This window comes from Chrysochloris asiatica, unplaced genomic scaffold (genome assembly GCF_000296735.1).
Source record: "Chrysochloris asiatica unplaced genomic scaffold, ChrAsi1.0 scaffold00047, whole genome shotgun sequence".
Lineage (NCBI taxonomy): Eukaryota > Metazoa > Chordata > Mammalia > Afrosoricida > Chrysochloridae > Chrysochloris > Chrysochloris asiatica.
The window spans coordinates 9,127,021-9,152,553 of record NW_006408565.1 but is presented as its reverse complement, the minus strand read 5'-3'; the positions used below and the strand labels follow the sequence as shown (position 1 = coordinate 9,152,553).

The 25,533-nt window shown below is 37.8% G+C and overlaps 1 protein-coding gene across 1 annotated transcript in view; it reads left to right on the top strand.

The window, feature by feature from the left end:
• Positions 1–25,533, top strand: part of STX12 (syntaxin 12) — a 49,076-nt gene that overhangs the window by 13,403 nt on the left and 10,140 nt on the right. The window contains exons 2-6 of the mRNA XM_006862229.1: positions 312–381; positions 2,755–2,854; positions 8,154–8,291; positions 13,346–13,389; positions 14,818–14,923. Of these exons, the coding sequence (XP_006862291.1) occupies positions 312–381; positions 2,755–2,854; positions 8,154–8,291; positions 13,346–13,389; positions 14,818–14,923 (458 nt within the window). The remainder of the gene's footprint in view (positions 1–311; positions 382–2,754; positions 2,855–8,153; positions 8,292–13,345; positions 13,390–14,817; positions 14,924–25,533) is intronic.

The following is a 25,533-nucleotide window of genomic DNA, read 5'->3' as shown; positions in this document are numbered from 1 at the left end:
TATAGAAGAAAGGTGAACTTTATAATTAGTTGTAGGAGAAAATAAGATAATGTACTTGTTGTTGTTAAGTGCCGTGGAGTTGGTTCCGACTCACAGTGACCCTGCCCAGGGTGTCTGAGGCTGTAAATCCTTACGGGAGCAGAACGCCTCAATAGGAGCAGTGTATTTGCCAAGGTTTTGATCATAGCAACCTTTCTATTTCTTGCATGTATTTACTCAGGATGTGGAGGAAGCAGGTGATCTCAGAAGTAGGATACTCATGATGAATGTTCTAGCTTTTAAAAGAAATCTTGTTTTCCTCCTCTCCCCAGCTGCTCAGATAAAGAATTTGATGAGCCAACTAGGAACTAAACAGGACTCAAGCAAACTACAGGAAAATCTGTGAGTAGCTTACTAACAACAGGTTGGGTTTTGTAAGGCTCCTTTGAGGACACACTTAATGCTGTGACTATGGCAGCTTAGGTGTCAAGTTTGCATAATGTCAGAATGAGAAGCAGTGGGACATGAGGTAGTAGCTGGATATAGATGGAGGGGCAACACAATGTATTAGTGATCTCTACTGACTGACAAAATCCTTTAGCTCTGGTGCTTTCTTCCCTTGGGTACTTTAGCAGAACAATCTAGTAAGTTAAGAAAGGAACCCCTACTATACTCTTCTGCCCATGATTCTTCCCAAATGAGCCTTCTTGTTGACATAGGGCTTCTGATAATCTGTGGATCCTGTCTAGTCTATGAAGGAATATGTAATATTAGAAAATTTTATTTAGAATGACCCAAGGAGAACTTGAGGGGAAAGAATAATAGACTCGTGATAGAGACTCCTGATTCTTTTTATTACATCTCTCTGACTCCATTTCTGCTTCTAGAAGTTCTTTTCTTCATCTCTAAAATATACTGAACAATTTTCTTTGTTTTCTGTCTCAGACATGAAGTAAGAGAATGACTTGAGATTTTCCCAGGGAGATGTGAAATATGATAGAGACTTTGAGTACTGTCTGAGATGTTCAGTCTCTTGGTTAATTCCTGAAAGCCCATTTCAATAAAAGAGACATTAGCAATATGTGGCATGGTCAGTAATCCAGAACTTGATTGGAACTTAATCCAACAGCATTTTAGGAGGTTGTGGAACAATATACACTTGTCTGTGGATATTCATCAACTACATGCTCAACTTTATGATATAAGTAATTCTCAAAGTGAGCACTGAGTGGCTACTAATTTGCTACCCCTGCTAGAGAGTAAGATCCCCTAAGAACTTGATTGAACCTCAGCATAGTGATCCTGCTTGGTCACCTTAGAGCAGGTGGTGGGCTGGCAACATCTTGCGTATGGGGTCCCCAGCCAATCTCCTCCCTCCCTGCCTTCCTCGGATGGCGGCTGTTTATGCTGGACGTGTGGCCAGAGACGGGTAAGGATCACGTGGAACCTCGGCAACTTAAGACAGAGCCATTGCCATGCTGCAGTGAGTTTCAATGACTGGTAAGACTGAGGTATTCGCACTGACCGCCTAAGACAGGCAGCATCCCTTAAACAAACAATAAATAAGGAGGAATCTGATGCAGACCATGCAGATCCGGTCAGGAGGTCAAGCCCCTGTGGGCCCAAGCGTTGTTGACCGTCCAAACCATAGGCTGAGGATCAGACTTTAGCTACCCAGTAGACATAGCAAACTGTCCCTCATCTGATTATTCAGTAATGCTTGTTAGTAATCTCATACATGAGCCCTGGATATCCACAGACAAATGTAAAAACCTTCCCTAAAAGCCGAGACTGTAAATTCCAAAAAGGCAAGTCCTCCCCCCACAATCCAAAAAAAAAAAGCTGAAGAGGATAGAGTGAAACACTGTTAACTGATGATATATGGAGGGGATAATAATCACTATAATGAAACAAGCTATATGAATGGTTGAATGTGAAGCTGATGATGTGCCCTGTAAACTTTCACTCAATCCAAAATAAAAACATTTAATTATTAAAAAAAAAAAAAATGTGGCATGGTGTCTCTGTTTTCCCTTAAAAGCGTTATAGAATTGGCCAGAGAAGAGGAAAACATGAATGAAAGGAGCTCTTTTTATGTTTCTACTACTCTCTAATTCTACTTAACACATTACATATTCTTCCCTCTTTATTGTCCTTCCCTCCCTACTTATATATTTTAAACAATATACAGCTTCTTTGTTTTAGAGGGAAGAGCCAGAAAGTCAACCATAAAGGACAGGTAGAGAGCCAGGGATAAAGCTGAAAAAGAACTAGCTGTAAGCAAGACTGGGAGTAGATCTTTGGAGGTTGTTCCCAAGGGTAGGAAACCATGTGTTTAATGCACATTTCACCCATCTACCTGTGCCTGGATTGTATCTCCAAGGTGTGAATTGTGACAAAGACCATGAAGAATTCCTGGGCAATTCAGTGTGAGAGTTTTGTGTTAAAACTTTTAGGTTTAAGTGTGGGTTGCAATTACTCTTCTTTTATTTCTATTGGAACTACTGATAACACTTTCCTTCCCAAAGAGTTAAAATTCCTGATCTGTTCTTCCTTCAGCAAGTTTTATTAAGGCAGGTTCCTTCTATTTTGTAATGTGAAGATGCCTTGAAAGTGGGTTTGAATGGGTATTATTTTGTTGTGAACCTGAGCATTTAGGTCTTCAAATACCTATTCATTTCTTGTTTTGTGAGACACTCTGAGAACAAACCAATGCAGACTCTAAACAGCTCTCAAGAAGTGTAACTATCCTGAAATATGTCCTTTCTTTCATAGACAACAGTTACAACACTCTACAAATCAGCTTGCCAAGGAAACAAATGAATTGCTGAAGGAGTTAGGGTCCTTGCCCCTTCCCTTATCTACTTCAGAACAGGTTGGTATTTTCTATGTTTTGTTTTTTAATAGGATAGGGCTTTGGAAAGATCGTGTGTGGAATAGAAATAATTTGGCCTTTGGTGCTAAATAGATCTCTCTGAAATACAGATTATGTGACTGTGGTTATAATAGAATGTATGTACCATATCTAGCAAATTGCCTGGTATTTAGCAGATGCTTAATATATGGTGGCTGCTGCTGTTATTAATAACATCACATTATTAATATATTAATAAATGGGTTTAACTGCATCTCATTGAGGTGTGGCTAATAGCTTTAAGTTTGCAGGCTTGGTCTTAGTTTATAGGCTTGGACCAATAGCTGTGAATCTCAGTCACAGATCTTTCTTTTATATTTGACAGTCACAGGCATATCCCATCTCCTGACCTCTTACCTCTTCAGAGGTCTCAAATTGAAGAAATGCTGAGGGGAAAAAATTCTCTTTTCAAATCATTTTATTCATTGAACATTTGAATCCTTTAAAAACACAATTCCTACTGGAATTTTTTCTTCTTTTAATGTGCCAGAAGACCTTTTCTTCTTCACACTACTCCTGAAGTCAGACATGCCCTCTCCTTTATTGTGGCTTGTCTCATTTACCTATTGTTTATGGTCTATTTTAAATCCTTGCTTTTTCCTGGGAAAAATCCATCCCATCTACCTTAACCTGTTCTGATTACATTTTACTTTTAGCTTCTATACTATTCTTGAATCACTTAACTTACATTGGTTTTTACTACTGAATTTTTTTTTTTTTTTAACAATAATGTTCTTTTTCTCTTAATGGCGCTGAAGATGAAACCTACAATGTCCCTCTCTTGAATTATCATGCAAGTTGTGGATTGTGACACATTGGAACATGAAATCATTTTATGTGTTACGATCCACATTCAAAAAAACTGAAATACAGTAGAAATAAAAATATCAGAGTGTGTAGCATGTAATCAGGGAAAATACTGTTACATAAAACTTTTGTTTCATAAATATGTACATTTATGTGTAGTCCTAGGTCATGATGCCAAAAAATTTGAAACATACTAGTTTAACCCATACCTGGAAAGCTGCTGATTAGCATACATTCAGTCATTGGAGCTTTGGTGCTCCTTTATACAAAAAGTAGGAACAAAGAGCTTCTGAATTCTAGGAAGAATGAATACAACTAATGCTTTTTCATCCTGCTACACAGTGGTGGTGATGTGCCCAGGAGTTGATTCTGTGTAGGGTTTCCAAGGCTGTAAATTTTTACAGGGGCAGAAAGCCTTACCTTTCTCCCATGGTAGGCCTGGTGGACTTGAAGTACTGACCTTGAGGTTAGCAGCCCAGACTACCAGGGTTCCTCTCCTTAAAACTAGTTATGATTAAAAAGTAATCTTCATGTAATCATCCTTCCATTATCACATGCGGACTCTTTGTTTTAGTTGTTACTTACGCTTGTATTTCAATTATAGGCCAGTTCCCCCCTGCTATCCCGTATCATCTTGTTGTTGTTGTTGTTAAGTGCCGTCGAGTCGGTTCCGACCCATAGCGACCCTGTACAGGGTTTCCGAGGGTGTAAATCCTTACGGGAGTAGAAAGCCTCATCTTTCTCCCGCGGAGCGGCTGGTAGTTTCGAACTGCTGACCTTAAGGTTCGCAGCCCGATTCGTAACCACTACGCTACCAGAGCTCCTTACGCTTGTATTTCAATTATAGGCCAGTTCCCCCCTGCTATCCCGTATCATCTTATTGTTGTAGTTGTTGTTAAATGCCTTCGAGTCAACTCCAACTCATAGTGACCCTGTATAGGGTTTCTGAAGAACGGCTGGTGAACTTGAACTGCTGACCTTGTGGTTCAAATGACCTTTTAGTCCAGTGCATTAACCTACAGTGCTGCACCAGGACTCCTCAAATCATCATCGTTGTTGTTGTTAAGTGCCATCGAGTTGGTTCTGACTCATAGCAACCCTGCACAGAGTTTCTGAGGAGTAGCTTACCACCGACCTTCGGGTTCAAACTGACATTGCAGTCCAGTGCATTAACCCACAGCACCACACCAGGACTCCTAGATCATCATTGTTGTTGTTATTGTTAAGTGCTGTTGAGTCGGTTCCGACCCATAGTGACCTGAATAGGGTTTCTAATCATAGTATTCCTGAATTTTCCTTTTCCTCTCCCCAACTACACTCAGGGAATACACACTTGTAGGTAATTTTAATAGTAATTAAAAAAAGGAGTCTAAGGGTTTAATGCAGTATTGAAAGTACTTAGGTAAATAGTAGTCTAAGCAAAATATAAATAGAAAGTTAAATTTGATACATAGAAAAATGTATCTGATGTATTCCAAAACTAAATAGAAGTTATTTTTGGATTATGCATGCTATTGTTCCCTTCCGTTAGCTTGGATCATTAAGAACACAAAATAGATCTCCAAGTATAGTTTCTCCTTGATTTTCTTCTACCTATTGTGAATACCATTTTCCCTCTCACTTTTCTTCATCTAAATAATTGTAACTTCATTACCCAGCTTTTCCCTACATCAAACTCTGCAAACTCTCACTTGCAATATATTCTATATTCAGTACCTGCAAATGTAATGTTTTTATTCACTTTTCTTCTGTTTCATTTGATCCTCTTGCCCATTCTGTCTCCATGAAAACTAACTTTCTCTTTCTGTGATTCCCTTTTGTCCTGGCCCCCATCTTTGATGTTCCCTTGCTGGCCTATTTTTCTCTCATTTCAGGTTGAGTTTCAGCCCCTAAAAGTGAGCAGACCCCTACGTTCAGCCATTGGTCCTCTAATTTTCTCATTCTGCAGTTTTTCCCCTCAGTAATCTTACCCACTTTCATAAGCTCCCTGTCATTATAGGAGCATAACTCCCAAATTTTTTCCCAGCTCTATTCCCTAAGTCCCTCAGCACTTGACCCCAGTTGTCAGCTCCTGTTCTAACATCTCCTCTTAAATATATCACCTTCATCAGAAATTTAATGTGTTGCCTTACTGAGTTCCTCATCTTTTACTCAAACCCTTTAACTAAAAGAATTGCTTATATTTGTCATTAAAAAAAAAAGTTTGTGCTTTTTGACTGAATATTTTCATTCATACAAATTTATCCTAAGGAAAAAAAAAAATTCAGATAAACACACATACAAACTATATGCATTCTGGGTTTAAATTCTACTTTTGTCACTTATCTCTATGACCCTGGGAAAATGAGCTAGCCTCTGGGTCCTTGGTTTTCTTATCTGTAAAATATGGACTAGTATAACCTGATTAAATGAGTTATTCCATAAAGTGAATATAACAATACTTCTACATTATAAGCCTTATGCAACTGTTAGCTATTACAATGGGGCCACCTTAGCTTTATTTATAATAGTTAAAAACTGAGATTATTTACATCATTATTATCACACTGTCATCAGGTGGATTCCAACTCTTAGCAACACTAGGACAGAGTAGTACTGTTGCTTAGGGTTTTCCGGGCTGTAAATTTTTATGCAAGCAGACTGCCTCATCTTTCTCCCATGCACCTGCTGGTGGGTTTGAACCTCCAACTTTGAAGTTAGCAGCCCAATACTTAACCCACATTACCACCAAAGCTCCTTTGATGGAATACTATGTAATAGGTAAAGGTCATAATTTGGAAAGAATGGTAACATGGAAAATGTTTGTGATATACTAAAAAGTATTTTTCACGGTGAAATTGGAAACTCTCTTTTCCCTCCTTTATTATTGTCATAGTGTTGTTTACGCAACACATGAAAGTCTCATGAAGAAAATGTGTATGAATTGCTGAATGGAAAATTGGTTTTCTCTGTAAACCTTCATCCAAGTCACAATAAAATGTTAAAAGAATCCCAGGAAAATGAAAGACTCTTAATCTAAATTTGCTTACTAAATGACCATCATTCTTCTAGGCTTGAAACTTGAGTTATTCTTGACTTTATCCCCATCTTCCAAAGCTCGTAACTAAGTTGTAATGCTTCTTAAATTCATTTCCTTGTGTTCCATTACCAATAGAGTATCCTCCTAACTTTAATCCTAGACTACTGCAGCAGTCTTTTTGACTTGTTTCTTTTTTCATTCTATCATGTACATTGTCACAGATAAATCATTCTAAGTTATCATTTTGTATCCATCATGTTTTCTTTTCCTTGTTCTTTAAAGGTTGAATCTCAAATTCATTAGCATGGCATTTAAAACCTGCTGTGGTTGTCTCCTTCCGTGCCTTTTCAGTTTTATCTTTTACTTTCCTCTCTTGAATAATTTCTAATTTTACTCACATGAATAAACCTTTGGATCCAATCAAACTGTCTTGCTTTATTTATACTTCAGATTTCTACCACCATACATTTGCTCATACTCAACTCTTGCTTGGATTTTCCTTACTCCTTCTCTCTGCTTACTTCATGCCTTATTCTTCCTTCAGTGTCTACCCCTTCTTGGCTCCTTTCTTGACTACTTATAGATTATTACAGATTATTCTTGCCTCTGTGCCTCTAAAGTACTAATTAGATAAGGCAATTATTGATAATGATTTTCTTACTTGTAAATCTATATCCTTTATCTAACACATAGATGATATATTATTTTAGGTCAGGGATGAGTTTTCATGTCTGTGTTCTCAACACACAGCACCTAATAGTTGTTGAGATTTAAAAGCAGCAAGCCTTTAGATGCAGAGTAACATGTAGATATTCAAAATAATTTTGAGGTTCTCAAAGATTTAAAACCTCACTATACTGAAGAAGAAAACATGATTCTGTGGTTTTCAAGGAAGCTATGAATTCAATATAAATGAGTACAGTTTCAGTGTTTTAGAGAAAATCAATCTTTATTTGGGTTTAACCTGAGCTCCAATGTATTTATTTTGTTTTTAGAGTCTCAAGGTAACCACTCTTGAATTAATGTCCTCTTTGATTACCTTACAAGGTAAATAATACCAGTTTCCAGGTTTGTCCGAATGAAAGAGGAAAAATGCTGGTTTACCTGCAGCTGTTGTTGTTGAGTGCTGCTGAGTCGGTTCCAACTCATAGTGACCCAATATAGGGTTTCCGAGGAGTGGCTGGTAAACTTGAACTGCGACTTTGCATTTCACACTGACCTTGTGATCCAGTGCATTAAACCACAGCGCTACACCAGTATTAACCAGGAATTAGAGCTAGCAAAGAGCAGATTTATTGATTTAAGGAAGAACATATTTCATAGTGATTTTTCTAGTTGGAGCTCTTTAGGAGGCAGAGTTTTGTATTTAATGGAAATTAAAACTCAAGGATTCTGGGTTAACGTGAAATTTTAAGTCTTGTTTCATGTCCTTAGCGCCAGCAGAAACTTCAGAAGGAACGCCTCATGAATGACTTCTCTGCAGCCTTAAACAGTTTCCAGGTTGTGCAGAGAAAGGTATCTGAAAAGGAAAAGGAGAGTATTGCCAGAGCCAGAGCTGGATCTCGCCTATCTGTAAGTTTATTTCCCTTTGTGGGGGTGGGGGAGACCCTTGTAATTTCAGGATACACTTTCCTAGGTTTTTATTTCTTTTTCTCTTTTCCAATAGCCTTTTATTATCACACCAAACATATACATCAGCTCCTGTGAAAATGGTGGATTGATATAATCTTTATAAAATTCTGAATACATCTGGTCAAGGACTGGAAAGATATATGCACAAAGGTTAAAAACTATGACAAGTACAACTATCTGTGGTTTTCTTTTTCATTGTTACATTGGTCATACAAATAGTAAGATCAAAACCTAAGAGAAGGTGAGAAGATAGATAAGCAGAGCACTGATTATTTTTCTACTGAGTACATTTACTGAGGGTGAACTTGAATATCAGTTTTGATGTACTCATGAGAAGGACAAAAGTTAAAGCCCTCGACCATGCAAAGTGTGGGGTCTAAACGAAGGTACTTCTCAACTTGGACCCTTACTTGTTATGTTTTGAGTAAGACTAAAGCCTTTCCCTCACCTTGAAAAGAGGTTGCTTTATGACTGAAAATTATAAGACAGCTATGTTTATCGTATTTAAAGAAATAAAAGGAAACCTTAACAAAATTAGCAGGAAACAGGAGGAAAGAGTAAAAAGAACTTCTAGAAATGAAAAATATAATACGGAAATTAAAAATGTAATGGATATATGATTTAGCTAGAAAGTAGATTAGAAGATATATTCAGCATGTAACATAGGGGATTAAGAGGCTAAATATGGAAGAAAGCTTATGAGAGATCAAGAATGAAATAAAAGGATCTAATATAGCTTTGATTAGAGCTAGAGTAATGAAAATATGAAAGAAGTGATATTTTAAGAGATAATAGCAGATAATATTCCAGAACTGATGAAAGTTGCTAATTCATAGTTTCAAAAAATCTAATAAATCCCAAACTGAATAGATAAAAAGAAACATTCATCTAGATTCATCATAGAGAAATTTTAGAACATCAAAGACAACAAGAAAAAACTTTAAAATAGCTGTAGAAACAGTAGAATGCCTTCAAAGATTGACTATCAATAGCAATTATGGTAACCAATGAGGTGATAGCTTTAGTTTTAGAAGGAGAGTAACACCAATCTGGCATTCTAAACCCAGAGAAAACATACTCTTGACTCTTGAACAGCTCAGGTTTGTGCTGCATGAGCCCACTTAAACATGGATTTGTTTTCCTGTTGCTACTATGGTGAACTCAATTATTGTGAGTTCATGAGAGAGAACAGCTCACACAGAGATAATAAGTGTCACACAGCGTTTCAGGTAGATACTCTCAACACCTGAGCTCATCATAGCAGCAATAGGTAGAAAAAAATCCCAGTATAAGTAGGCCTACATAGTTCAAAACAGTGTTATTTAAGGGTCAGCTGTAAATAAATAATATGTGAATTTCAACTGCAGAGAAGGTCAGCTTTCAAAACCCCCTCCAGAGGTTGACTATGTTCAGAATGAAGGCTAATTAAAGACATTTTCAATCAGAAAAGAGTTTGCTATCATTGTACCTTAACTAAAACATCCTAAAGGATATACTTAATACAGAAGGACAGTAAATCTAGATGGAATGTCTGAGGTGCAGAAAGTAATGAAGAGCAATGAAAGTGGTAAATATATGAAAAGACAAGCCACAAACAGTGGAAAGATATTACTATATGTCTAAATAGCAAAGGACTAGTATCTAGAATATACAAAGAATTCCCATGAACAATATGGAAAAGACACAATCCAATAGGATGGCAGTTCTGAAACTTCTTTATCTCAGACTACCATTATACTCTTAAAAATTATTAAGGAGCTCAATGAGTTTTTGTTTATATGTTGTTGTTAAGTGCTGCTGAGTCAGTTCCTATCTATGTTGTTGTTAGGTGCCATCGAGTCAGTACTGACCGACCCATAGCGACCTTATGCACAGCAGAACGAAACACTACCCGATCGTGGGCCAGCCTCAAAACTGTTGCCACGCTTGAGTCCATTGATGCTGCCACTTGGCCAATCCATCTCGTTGGGGGTCTTCCTCTTTTTCTCTGACCCTCCTCCATCTTACCAAACATGATACCCTTCTCCAGGACTGGTCCCTCCTGACAGTATGTCCGAAGTATGAGATACGAAGTTTGGCCATCTTGGCCTCCAAGGAGCACTCTGGCTGCACTTCTTCCAAAATGGATCTATTGGTTCTTCTGGCAGCCCATGGCACTTTCAATATTCTCCTCCAACACCATAACTCAAATGCATCATCAATTCTTCTATAGTCTTGCTTATTTACTGTCCAGCTTTCACATGCATATGAGGTTATTGAAAATACCATGGCTTAAGTCAGGCGCAACTTAGTCTTCAAGCTGACATCTTTGCTCTTCAGCACATTAAAAAGCAATCTATCCATAGTGACCCTGAATAGGGTTTCCGAGGAGTGGCTGGTGAGCTGAAACTGCCACCCTTGCAGATCAAATAGACTTTACAGTCCAGCTCATTAAACTACAATGCCACACCAGGACTCATTTGTTTATATAGATTATATCTATTAATATTTATTGTATTAGGAATTTAAATGAAAATTTTAATGTTCATTAATTTAAAAATACTAATATATCCATGATAAATTAGCATAAATAAAAACATTTAAAATAAAAAATCCCCCCCAATCTTTTTAAAAATTGGAAACAGTGGCATTGATTTATATTTTTGTAAATCTCTTGATGACAGCTAGATTTTCTTATATGTTTCTGGATTCAGTCTTTTGTTGTATGTTGTTTTGGTTTAAAGAAAATCTAGCTTCACAGACTTACGTAGTTGACAAGGTGAGTATTTTAATAATTTTTTCAGGTCATTGTTAATATTTTTCTATGATACTACATCAAAATTGAAGTTAGTTGCATTGTAGAGTCTAAAGCCATATTAATGAAATTTTTATTCCCTTACATTAAAATGGATTGCGTTGTCTTATACTTTGATGGGATTTTTATCCATTCATGATTTTGTAACATCATGTATTTATCATTTTGAAAGTATTAGTTCTCTTTAAAATATTTGGTCTTCCAAATGTTGATATATATCACTGTATAATATTTTTTAAACCACATATGATAGTATTACAATAATTTTCATCAGAAAAGTCTTTAAATATTGAAAACTGTGTTTACCATGGAAGGGTTGAATTTTCCAAAATTCTAAATTTAGTTCAAAACTATACTTTTGTTATTAGCAGTAAATACTATTAGTTGTTTTCCTTTAAACGACACACTCACATTGTCTATTTTTAAAAATGATCTGCCAAGTATACATGTGAATAACCTTAGATTGTCACTCATTCTTATAAGTAAAGGTGATGTCCTTAAAAAAGTGGCTAATTTTTTTACAAACTCAATAACACGAGTGTTTTTCCTTGAGATAACCGTTGTACTTCATTAGGTAGCCAAAGTGTTTTATGTATACTTCCCACTTCATCATAGAAAATATTTTAAAGAATATACCTAGAAATTAAGATTTAGGCAATAATTTGTATGGCTTTATCTAGGACAGCCTAGCTTTTGTTTAGTTTTTACTGTGATTATGTTTCAATAACAATTACAGTGACAACCAGTGTAGTTGTCTTGATTCATGGGAAGGCACTATTATTGTTTTTGCCCTAAAGAGGAAAATGTCAACAGAGGAAAAAAATAAATAACATCTTAATGAAGAGCAATCAAACAAATGGAAAAGGTGCTTAACTTCTCTGTAGTCATGGAATTGCAAAACAAGATCACAACGCACTACTATTTCACATCTACAAGACTGGCAAAACCTTTAAAATGTGAACACTGAGGGTGGTTTGTTGTGTTTATGATGCAGCAGGAACTCTTCTATCTAGTTGGTGGTAATATAAATTGGCCCAACACTTAGAAATACATTCTGGTTGTATCTTTAGGACACATGTATGAGAAGGGCTTGAAAAAGTTTGTGGGAAAATGAAGATGGAACTGAAAGATCAGTGGAAGTTTTTACGAACTTTTGGAAGCTTCCTCTTACACCTTAGGAGCCAGCAACTGTACCCTAGCCCAACCTCTAAATATGTAAACCAGGGCAATATTCATAATAGGCAAAAAATTAGAAATATACAAATGTCTGTTAACAGCATGGATGAAACACTGTGGAATGCTCATACACTATAACATTATACAGCAAAGAAAATCAGCCAATTCCAGTTATATTTAGTGTCAGGGATCAATCTGGCAAAATGTGGAGCAACCAAAGCTCAGAATAAATCAGAACAAAGCTCAAAATAAAACAAGCAGTATGATTCCATTTATGTAAAGCTCAGGGATAGGAGCAAGCAAACCTATACTGAGCAAGGATGTATATTGCTATTTTTAAAAAGCAAGGAAATGATAATGTCATTAAGGGTGAGGGATACAGTTGTGATTGGAAAAGGGCACATGGGTGGGTTTCTGCAACATTAATAGTGTTCTATTTCTTCATGTGGGGAAAATGTGAAAGTCAAAATTTGAAAACTGTTTCCTCTGAGTGGGAAGAATTCATTTTCTTTATTTTACTTACCCTTTAGTTACCACTATTATAAAAAGGAAAGATTGTGTTTTGCTTTTTTTTCTGTAATGAAAAATTATTGGTCTTTTAAATGCTTTTTCTTTTTAAAAATTTGCTTTCAAGTTACAAAAGGAATATATGCATTAGACTAATTTTTGAAATCTTTGCATATTCTTAACATTTGTTTCCTTGCAAATTTTTACCCCTTTTCTTTAATCTGTTTCCCCCCAGTTTTTAAATAGATTATTATTATTAACTCTCTTTCCTAACCATGTTCTCTCCATCCAGTTCAGTGTGGTTTCTATTCTGGTCCTAAACTGGGATGCAGATTTGCCTTTAACCACTTCAGACCCATTTTCTAGCAGAAACAGGTTTCTAAAGCCTTGTGTCATTTTATAGACCTGTCAGAGCTGAGGATGTCATTTCTCTGTACCATAGCTAAGGGCAAGTCTTTGTTTTATGTCTATGCCATGGGTCTGTATAACAGTAGGAATAATGCCATCTGTTTTCTAGGCAGAGGAGAGGCAAAGAGAAGAACAGCTGGTCTCATTTGACAGGTAAAGAAATTATTCATATAACCTGCTGGATAGTTGAGATGGGATTTTGTATCTATACTTGTTTTTAAATTTTAAAAATCAATGAGGGGAAAAAGAGAGAAAGAGAGCAAAATAAAGGGATACTTGGGGCAGGGGATTTTACAAAGTAAAAACCATGGCCTTTTACGAGATCTCGGCATTATGGAAAGAGTAATTTCATAGTGAATAAAAAATTTCTAAGAAGCTGCTAATGTCCATGAGCTCACTAGGATAAGTAAAAATCCGTAAGTCAGTAGATTAGGAGGGCTAAACATTGTACCTAATGCCAATGTAGGGTACTCATAGTGCTTGGACCTCTGTTTATTCATCTCTATAAAGTGGGGCAACTCATCCTTCTAAGAGTGTTAAGAGGAAAAGCAGTTTGTATCTGAAAGATGTTTCCTTTCTTAACTTCTCCAAGCTGAATTAACTAATTCCATAGAAATATATTCCTGATGTTAGTTTAGAACTGAAAAAGGTTTTTATCATAAATATGTCTCTATCCTCCCTTCCCCCCCCAAAAGAAACTAAACCACTAAGAGTATCCCAAAGGCCTGGGGTGCTGTGGTGTATTGTAGGGTAAGCAATGGACTGCTAACCACAAGGTCAGCAGTTCAAATCCACCAGCTGCTCCTTGGAGACCCTGTACAGGGTTGCTCTGAGTCGGAATTGACTCAACGGCACCTAACAACAACTTACTTAGCACATGGAGGACATTCTTCAAATACTGTAGTGATAAGTATAACTTACACATACTGTTGGGAAAAAAAAGTTAATACTGGATTTTTAAAGTGTTTCACATTTAGTGTAATATATTATACCTGTCTTTTAAACATGATACTTGAAAAAGAAGAATTATAATATTTCACTAGCTTTTTCCTTTTTCTGTTTTGTTTTGTTAAGAGGCCTTTGACTCAAAGTAAAGCTTCACAAGGAAAGGCTGAAAACCAGTTGTGATCTCGGTGAATTGGCAAAGAACTGATAGGTCATTGAACTTGGTTTCCTCCATCCATTTGGTCCAGGATACCAGCAAGCCTGTACTTTGAGAATACCCAGAAGAGGATGGGTTCATATACTTCATTGACTTTAAATGCCTGGCTATTTCCTGGTCTAGCTTGCCCTAGCAAGATTGCAGAGGATAACATAAATGGAAACATTATCCCTCATAATCCTGCTTAATCTCAGTTTTCCCATGGAAGCCAAGGCTTTATTTTCTGGTTATTACCAACTGTTTGCCTCTGGATATAAAGAACATGGCCAGCAAGGACTATGTATTGATGCCAGAAGAGTTGGAGCCCTGATAACTCTTTTTGGCTGGCTTGACTGGCAGTAGAGACCTATTTATTGTAGGCATGTTTTGTGCACATCTTGGGGAAGAAGATTCAACTAGTGTGCTTTGTCTCCCTGCAGCCATGAAGACTGGAACCAGATGCAAAGCCAGGAGGATGAAGTAGCCATCACTGAGCAGGATTTGGAACTTATTAAAGAAAGAGAAACAGCAATTCGGCAGCTGGAGGTGAGAACCTTGCCATGATTTTTTGCTTGACTTAGTGTGCTTGCAGATCTCTGGACTCTCTTTAGTCCACCTGGATTTTCTCTCAATGATTATGGAAAAGCATGAAGTACGTTACTGTATAATGTGCTTACAATCTATGTCAGTATAATCAGGAGAGTTTGAACATACCTGTGGTGCCCAGATACCCAGATCCTTTCATCAATCACCACATCTCATATGGTTTTCACTGGAAATGTATGTGCAGAACTGAGTGAAACTAATAATTACTTAATTGATTGTTAGGACTTTGTCCCCAAGCCTTAACACAATGTAGGTTAGGAAGGACTCTACAGAGAGCTCCCTTGCCTGGTCTAAGTAGTCCAAAATAAAGACAGGCCACAAAAGTTTGCTTCATTTTTGTGCGTCCCAAAATCATTCACAAGTTGTGGATCTTATCTTATTTGAGTGTCCAAAATAGGAACAATTATTGAAGGAATAATTCCCTTTCTTACCGGAACTTCCAACTTTAACTTTGCCCAGTGACCAGTGAAAAATCCTTAAACCTGAGTAGTCTCCTCCTCTATGGAGGTAGATGATTGCCATCTGTGGTCGGGGCTGTAGGGAGAAGAGGAGAGTTATAGAGAAAGATGCTTTGAGTTTTCCCTTGACCTTCATTCATTGCAGTGGTTTTGGACCCTGGCTTCATATTAGAACCACCTGGAGAATTAAAAAAAATTCCCGGCTCTCTCTCCCCATCCATTCAACAGTTAATTTAAACTAAAAGAAATTCTTATTTTTGTTGATTAAAAATGATGAAATAACCACAATTTGAATGATATATGAAGCTTGTTGTTTTTGTTGTGATGTGCCGTGGAGTCGGTTCCGACTCATAGCGACCCTGTATAGGGTTTCCGAGGCTATAATTTTTACCGGAGCAGAAAGCCTCATCTTTCTCCCTCAGAACAGCTGGTAGTTTCGAATTGCTGACCGTGAAGTTCGCAGCTTGATTCATAACCACTAAGCTACCAGAGCTCCTTACATGAAGCTTATTAGTAAGTAAGAATTTCTGAGCATGAGATCCTGGGTGTGGATTGTTGTTAAAAAATTTTCCCAGGTGATTATAATGTGCAGCTAGGGTTAAGACCCACTGCCCTGGAGGCGAGGCCATCAATATCTGTTTGTAGATGATATAGTTCATCCTTAAGTTATAATTATTTTATTTCTTCAAAAGTGTCATATCTTTCTTTTATTCCTTTTTATGTACTAGTCATCATGATATGGTTCTCTTATATTAGAAATACTGTGAAAATGGGGAATAAAATGACACAGTGGTTAAGAGCTTGGCTGGTAGCCAGGTCAGCGGTTTAAACCCACCAGCAGTTTCTTGGAAAAAAAAGACGTGGCAGTATGCTCCCATAAAGATTATAGCCTAGGAACCCCTGTGGGGCAATTCTGCCCTGTATGATATTGTCACTATGAGTCAGAATCCACTCAACGCCTCACAACAGTAGTGAGGCAGAGGAAGTAAGGAAAGGATAGACATCAGAAACAGATCACTTCACATTCAGCAGCATTAAGTCCAGTTTCTAGCCTAAGCTTGATTTTCATAGCCAGTGATTTCCCACCTCTAACATACGAACGTTTTCACAGCCAAGCTGGGCTATTTGTTCTTTAACTCAGTTGCCTGTTTATATGGCCTCTCTTTGCTTCAAGACTCAACTCAAGTCCTAAAGTCCGTGGCACTCCTTTCTATACTATTCATTAGTCATTTCCCATATAGCACTCTATCATTTTATTTGTCCTACGTGTACTGATTGTCTTTCTCTTTTTTCCCAGTTACATGTTAAATCCCTTTGTAGCCTAGTAACTAGTAAACTGTCCCAACTATAGTAGCCTCTTAGCAAGCAATTAAGATGCTGACAAGAACTATTCTTGTTGAGTGGTGACTGGGACGTTATTGCTTTCAAGGCATCATTTATAATATAGAATTCTGGGATGCATATATTGTAATGGAAAAGAGCTTTGAGATAGATCTAATCATAGCTGTAACATTGGATTCTTAATTTCATCACTTGTAAGCTGTGTGACTAGGTAAGTTAAATAACCTCTCTTAGGCTCATTATCTTTAATCAGGTGTCCAGAAGGCATAGTACAGGTTTCTCCCACTATTCGAAACTAGAGCGTTCCTATGAAACCTTTTACAAATCAAAATGGAGTAAAGAGAAGCAATTATACCATTAATATATATGGGAAAAAATTTTTGAGCATTACCAGACCCAAAAAATAACCTACCAAATAACCTAAAATAGCAGTAGCATAGTGTTCACAGATACATTTCCGAGTTATGGCAGCTTGATACAGAGATGCTGAATGTAGTCCCCGGGAAAGAAGATTGGCAACACCAGTCTCGTTGCTTGAAGAGGAATGGTGTCACACTTATCAAAAAGATCATGTTAAGACCTCTCTTGAAGTACAACACTGTGACAGGATAATTTCCTTAAGCCTACAAGGAAGACCAGTTAATACCATTATTCAAATTTACACACTAACCACTAAAGCCAGTGATGATGAAATTGAAGAATTCTACCAACTTCTTCAGTTAGAAATTGATAAAAAATGCAATCAAGTTGTATTGATGATTACTGGCAATTTGAATGCAAAGTTGGAAAAAAAACCCAGGAAGGATAGTTATTGGTGATTGGAATGCAAAGGTTGAAAACAAAGAGGAAGGATCAGTAGGTGGAAAATATGACCTTGGTGATAGAAACAATGCTGGGGATCACATGATAGAATTTTGCTAGATTAATGACTTCTTCATTGCAAATACCTTTTTTAAACAACATAAGTGACAACTATACACATGGATCTCACCAGATGAAATACACAGAAATTATAAAGACTAAATTTGTGGAAAGAGATGGTGGAAAAGCTCCATATCATTAGTTAAAACAAGGCCAGAGGCATACTGTAGAATAAACCAATGCTCATATGCAAGTTCAGACTGAAGCTGAAAAAAGTTAAGACAAGTCCCCAAGAGCCAAAATATGACCCTGAACATATCCCATATTTGTGCCCATTCCTAAGAGCGGTGACTCAAGGGAATGAGGAAATCATCGGACAATATCATTAATATTGCATGCAAGTAAAATTTTGCTAAAATGATATATAAAAATGACTGCAACCATACATTGACAAGGATCTGCCAGAGGTTCAAGCCAGATTCATATGTGCACGTGGAATGAGGGATATGATTGCTGACGTAAAATGAATCTTAGCTAAAAGCAGAGAATATCAGAAATATGTTTATCTGTGCTTCATTGATTGACTACACAAAGGCTTTCAACTGTGTGGATTATGACAAACTATGGACAACACATTGAGGAGAATGAGTATTCTGGAACACTTAATTGTGCTCATGAGGAACCTGTACGTAGAGCAAGTTCAAGTAGAGCAACGAAACACTGAGTGGTTAAAATTAAGAAAGGCATGCACTAGGGTTCTTTTCTTTCACCATACTTATTAATTCTGTATGCTAAGCAAATAATCTGAGAAGCTGAATTATATGAATAAGAATGTGGCCATCAGGATTGGAGGAAGACTCACTAACAACTCAAGATATGCAGCTGATACAACCTTGTTTGTTGAAAGACTTAAATACTTACTGATGAAGATCAAAGACCACAGCCTTCAGTATGGGTTGCATCTCAATGTAAAGAATGCAAAACACCCTCACCCCTGGACCAATAAACAACATTCATATAATTGGAGAAAAGATTGAAGTTGTCAAAGACTTCATTTTGCTCAGATCAACCATCAACACCTATGAAAGAAGCAGTCAAGAAATCAAGTTACATATTGCATTAAGCAAATCTGCACAAGACCTCTTTAAAGTGTTGAAGAGCAAAGATGTCAGTTTGAAGACTAAGGTGCACCTGTGACCCAAGCCATGATATTTTCAGTAGCCTCATATGCATGTGAAAATTGGACAATGAATAAGGGAGACCATAGAAGAATTGATGCATTTGAGTTACGGTGTTTGAGGAGAATATTAAAAATACTGTGGACTGCCAAAAGAACAAACAAATCTATATTGAAAATAATACAACCAGAATGTTCCTTAGAAGCCAGACTTAATCTCTCATACTTTGGACCTATTATCAGGAGGGACCTGTCCCTGGAGAAGGAAATCATGGTTGGTAAAGTGGAGGGAAGGTGAAAAGAGGAAGATTCAACGATGTGAATTGGCACAGTGGCAGCAGCAGTGGGCTCAAGGATAGCGATGATGGTGATGTTGGTACAGGACCTGGCCATGTTTTGCTCTGTTGTGTGTAAGGTTGCTATGAGTCGGTGCCTACTTGACGCCACGTAACAGCAGCAACAACAAAGCGAATGCAGAATGCTAGTTTCGGTTTTTGTCTATTTCGGAAAGATAAAATCTTCAGATTCCTTTTGGTTAGTGAAAACAGATACTGATGTAGGTCTTTTGTAAAAGTGAAGTGGTGGAAAGTTAACTTTTGGGAAAAAATAGAGATGAACATTGAAAACATCATGAACTTTTAATTTTAAGCTCTGCCACTTGCCAGCTATGAGACCTTATTAGAATTCTGTAGAAGTTTCAGTTGCTTCTTCTGTAGTATGAGGATAATATGTGTTTCATTGTTTTGTTGTGAGAACCAGTTGATTTAAATATAAATCCAAAAAGCTGTTGCCATTGAGTTAATCCTTACTTACAGTCACTCTGTAGGACAGAGTCTAGAGCTGCCTAAGGAACTTATGAAAGCAGACTGTCACATCTTTCTCCCAAGAAACTGCTGGTGAGTTGGAACTGTTCACATTTTGGTTAGCAGTCACACTGCTTAACCACTGAGTCCCTGTAACTACTTGCTTTAAAGGATAGTTAATAAACTAAAGCAAACTCATTACTGTCAAGTTGATTGACTCATAGTGACCCTATATTGCAGAGTAGAAGACCTACCATAGTAGTTCCAAGTGTTTCCAAGGCTGTAAATCTTTACAGAAGCACACTATCATGTCTGTCTTCCACAGAATAGTTGGTTTATTCAAATCACCAATCTTCTGGTTAACAGTCAAGTGATTACTGCATAACCAGGGCTCTTTAATAATTAATAATGTTGTTGCTATGTGCCGTCAAGTCAATTCTGACTAATACCAAATCTATGTAAAACTGAATGCAACACTGCTCAGTTCTACATCAAATAACAGTTGTCATTTGAGCCCACTGTTGGAGCCACTGTGTCAGTCCATCTCATTGAGGCTCTTCCTCTTTTTCGGTAACCCTCCACTTTACCAAGCATAATGTCCTTTTTCAGGAACTGGTCCCTCCTTACCATATGTCCAAAGTACATGAGATGACAGTTTCACCATCCTTGCGGCTTTCAAGAAGCACTCTGGCTGTACTTTCTCCAAGACAAATTTGTTTGTGCTTCTGGCAGTCCATCTTATTTTTAATATTTCTCACCAACACCCTAATTGAAATACATCAATTCTTTTATGGTTTTCCTTGTTCATTTTCCAATTTTTTTTTTTACATTTTACATGCATATGAGACCATTGAAAATGCCACCACTTGGGTCAAGTGCATCTTAGTTCTCAAAGTGATTTTGTTGCACTTTAACACTTTACCAGAGGTCTTTTGCAGCAGATTTGCCCAGTGTAATACATCATTTGATTTCTTGACTGCTGCTTCCATAATTGTTGACTTTGGTTCCAAGTAAAATGAAATCCTTGACAACGTTAGTCTTTTCCCCATTTATCATGATGTTGTCTGTTGGTCCAGTTGTGAGACTTTTCATTTTCTTATCATTAATTTGTAATCAATACTAAAGTAAGTGCTTCAATTTCTCTTTGCTCTGAGCAGGCAAAGTTGTGTCATCTGCATATTGCAGGTTGTTAATGAGCCTTCCTCCAATCCTGTTGCCATATTCTTCTTAATACAGTCCAGCTTCTCAGATTATTTGCTTAGCACACTGGTTGAATAAGTATGGTGAAAGGATACGACCATGACTCACAACCATGACATTTCCTGATTTTTAAACAACACATTATCCTGTTCTGTTCAAGCAACTGCCTCTTGGTCTATATTCTGCATGAGCACAATCAAGCATTCTGGAATTTCCATTCTTCGCAATGTTATTCATAGTGCATTATGATCCACACAGTCAAATGCCTTTTTAATTTTTTTTATTTTATTTTACCTAAAACAACACTTGTTTATTGTCTCAGGTTTTTTTTTAAGGTTTTTATTGTGGATTGAGTAAAGTTTACAAGGCCGATCATCACTTTTACATTCAACAAATCATATACCTTGTTTCATTACAATGATTGTAATCCCCTCCATGTATCATCAGTTAACAGTATCTCTCTCTGTCCACTTTAGCGTTTTAAAAAAAAATAAAACACTCAGGTATATATAACAATTTACATCTAAAAAGGGCACATTCTGCAAGTCTGCCTCCTGGCCACCAGTTCTTAGTCCCTCTCTTCCCATGAATCTATAGTCCTCAGCCACTCCCCCTCTCCATGATCCCATCTCTGCCTCCGTCTCTGGTGTCGCTGCTTCTCTGGATAAGGTCCCACATTTTGCTTTGGCTTTTCCCCCTTGATGGTCCTAGGATCCTCTGTTGCTGGACTGTAAGATTAACAACTCCCCTGTTTTTGTTACAAAACTTCTACTTTTATAATTGTGACAGTTGCAGTTAGTCATGATAACAGTTATTTACTGTTGAATCATACGAATCTTATACCCATCTCTTTTTACCAGACCCATCTAGACAAGATGAAATCTATTCAGTGGGGGACTCTTTCTTCCCCCCATACTCTTAAACTTAACTCCCTCTGGAAACATTGTAATCCAGTCACTTCGTGCCTTTATCGCCCCCTCATTTTAGGTAGCTAATGTCTAAGTTGCCCATCCCTATCTACGCTGTGTACAGAGGGCATAGCACTGATAACTTGATGTGAAGATTCCTTCCCTCTCTGTTAGTATTTAGAGTTACTACTTCTCTGAGTATAGGTCAGGTTCATCAAATTGTAGCAATTTACCCTTGTTTCCTTTATCAAAAAAAAAAAAATTTTTTTTTTTTTTTTGGTCATCTTCCTCTAGTCAAGTTATGATTATTGAGCCATTGAGGCTAGGTCAAATGGGTACTGTCTGCAAGTTTGGGTGTTCTTGTGCATCTCCCCTCACTTCATATCAGCTGAATGCCTCACTCTCAGATCCAGCCCTCTGTGGCTATGTCCTTGTCCGTGGGCTCAAGTGTTCTCAGGTCTCACCACACTTTGGAGCAACCAGCCCTTCTCTCTCCTTCATCTCCAGGTCAACGAGATTCAATGTACTGTAGTTGAACTCAGCCCATTTTTTCATTGCTACCTTTCTCCTTCTTCCACTCACCAGTAGACCAGTGTGGTTGCCAGCAAGCTTACATGCTTGTTTGTGTGTTCCCTTTGAGTTTCAGTCTTAGAGGGGAATTTGTCCTGAAGGAACTTGATTGCTTGCCTAGATGGCTTCCTGGTGAACAACTTGCATATTCTTGTGGTAGCCAGTCATGCTGACATTTTTGTTTTGGGTTTTCCTGATGACCTTTCTTTGAAGGTATATTTTCTGTCACTCTAGCTGTTCCAGGCTGGTCTGCTTGGGAATGTCCCACCTCATAAAGTTCTGGATGGGAATCAGGATTCCACCTTAGGTCCTATACTCTGCAAAGGTTTTGCAAGAGGCCTATTTTACTGGGCAAGTTCTAGAACCCCTTTTAGGTATTCCAATTAGTTGTAGGCTGAGGACGGGCCTACAAGTTTTCTGTAATCGTGTTTCCCAACATTCCTATCCCACTCAAGTGTCTATTTTACAATAGTTGGCAAAGGAAACCAATATTCATAAGACAGTCAAAGCATTTTAGTATTATTTCCCCTCTTCAAGCTATGTCTAGATCCCTGTATCCCAGAGCCCTGTTGTTCCAAGGTTGAATATGGATCACTACCTCTGTCCCACTTAGGACATGCATACCTGTCTCAGTGTTCCCCTATCTATCTTGTTCTTTCACTTCCTCCCCCTTCTTGTATCCCCCTCCCCAACACCCAAACTAAACCCACCACCCCAACCCCACTATTGTGGTTACCTTATTTCTGCTATTCTTCCCTCCATTTAAGACAGTCTATTTTATCCTGTAATCTACCTGATCTTCCCACCACCTGGTTCTCTGTTCTTCTGTGTTGACCTTCTTTCACATTGTAATTGTTTTGATCATAGATTGACCTCCCAGATCCTCTGTTCTTATAATTTTATTCTGTTCTTGACTCTTTCATTTGTTGATTGAGTTCAGGTTGATGCTGCCATGTACGTCATTCTGTAGTTGTTGTCTGTTCTTGTTGGTTCTCAGTCCACAGAACTTCCTTTAGGATGTTTTTCATAGCAGGGTTGGCTTTGGCAAAATCCCTTAGCTTCTGTTTATCCTGGAATGTTTTGATTACACCATTGTATTTGATTGACAGCTTTGCTGGGTAGAGGATTCTTACATGGCAGTTTTTTTTTTCAGGGTTTTATATATGTCTCCCCATTGCCTTCTTGCCTGCATGGTTTCTGTTGAGAGATCCTAGCTTAATCTGATTTGCTTGCCTTTGTGTGTTAACCTTTCTCTTTTCCCTAGCTGCTTTCAGGATTCTGTCCTTATCTTTGATTTTGGAAAGCTTGATTATTTATTATATGTCTTGGTGATTGTCTTTTAGAGTCTTTCCTTCTTGGGGTTCATTGAGCTTCTTGAATGATTATCTTTTTGTTTTTCAGGATATGAGGAAAATTTTCTTCCAGAAGCCCTTCAACTATCTCCTTTGTGAACCTATGTGATTCTTCCTATTCCCAAATGCCAGTAATTCATGTCCAACATGAATCTTAGGCCTTCTTCAGATTTTTTTATCCTTTTTTGTGTTTGCTCTTCTATCTTAGTAGTGTTGTGAGATTTGTCTTCTAGCTTACTAGTTCTGGCTTCTATCTCTTCATTTCTACTTTCAGTGTATTGTTTATTTCTGATATTCTATTATTAATCATTTGGACCTCTTTCTGTAGGTTTTGAATTGTTTCCCATGCTGTATCTATTTTATTTGATTGTTCTTGTAGTACTTTCCTGACTTCTTCCTTATTTTTCTCAACTCCATTGTATAGTGTTTTGATACATTTTATAATAATTTTTCTGAAATCCTTCTTAAGCACTTCCAAAGCCTGCCCATCTTCCAGTATGGAGTATAGGTCAACTTCCAGCTCATTTGCCTCAGTCACTTTATCTCATTTCTGCACATGTGCTGATATGGTCATCTGTTTCTGTTTTTTAGGCGTATTCAGGAGTTATCTGTGGCCTTAATACTTAGATGGGTGTGTATTTTGGGATTTTTTATGGTTTCTGATTGCCTCCAGGTAGATGTGATCAGGAGATTGGCTTCCCTTTTCACTCTTCTTCCTGAGAAATTTCAGGATGCCACTGTTGGTTGTTGTGATGTAACTCAGGATTTAATTTTCGGCCTATTTCCTTTTTAGTCAGCCTGTCCTGCTCCACAATCCCCGTTCAGACCTTTTTTCTAGTTATAAACAGTTCAGGGCTGGCTGTGGCCATTTGGTTTTAAGTGGAAACTGTCCCTTTAAATTTTGAGGAGATCTGTGCGCATGCATGGTAGAATCCTCCAGGGGTGGTGGTGAGGTGTCCACTTGCTCGGGCATCCCCTCTATCACCAGAATGGTGGTGTTCAGACAGCAAAGACCAATGAACGCATACCCCAAAAAAATAAATGTCCACACCTTTATCTCCGTGGTTCTATCAGGCGTCCGTGGCTGCTCTGATCCTTCCCCTCTTGATCTCTTCCAAGATGGCAGCTCCAGGAGCAGCTGAGCTCCTTGAATAGAAAGCAATGGATTTCTGCTTCTGCTACAAATTCCCCTAGCTGTAAGCCTTCCAACCTTCTAAATATTCCTTTATATGTGGTTCAGAGTTCTGGCACCATCGCCTGAGCCTGTTTGGTCCAGTATTCTGTGTTGTTGCTGATGGAGCTCCTCACTGCACTTCCACCATCTCCGTCATCTTGTTTGTTTTCGTGTCTTTTTTGAAAACAAAAAACAAAAGCTTTTATTGTGAATTGAGTGAAGTACAGGACAGATCATCAGTTTTATTTTCAACAAATTATTGCAGCGACTACAGTCCCCTCCATACGCCATCAGCTAACAGTATTTACCTCTGTTATCTTTTCTTTGGATTTTGCAAGCCTGCTTCCTGTCCACAGGCACACTACTTTTCTAACTCCATGAGCCTATAGTCCTTTGTTGCTGTGTCTCTCTATGCCATCTCCTCTGCCACCATCTCTCTTGTCACGCTTTTCTGGTTAGGATCCCTCACTCCTTTCATGCTCTTCCCTCTTTTTTTTTATTAATGTTTTATTGTGAATGATAGTTTACATGGGAGAACATTAGTTTTACATTCATTCTATCGTATATCGTCTAATTGCCATGGTTACAATCCCCTCCATGCAATCCTTCCCCCGTACCCCCCAGGTCTTCAGCACACAGTCGCTCTCCCTCTCTGGATCTAAAGTCTCCAGCTACTCCATAGCTCCATATCATCATCTCTGGCTCC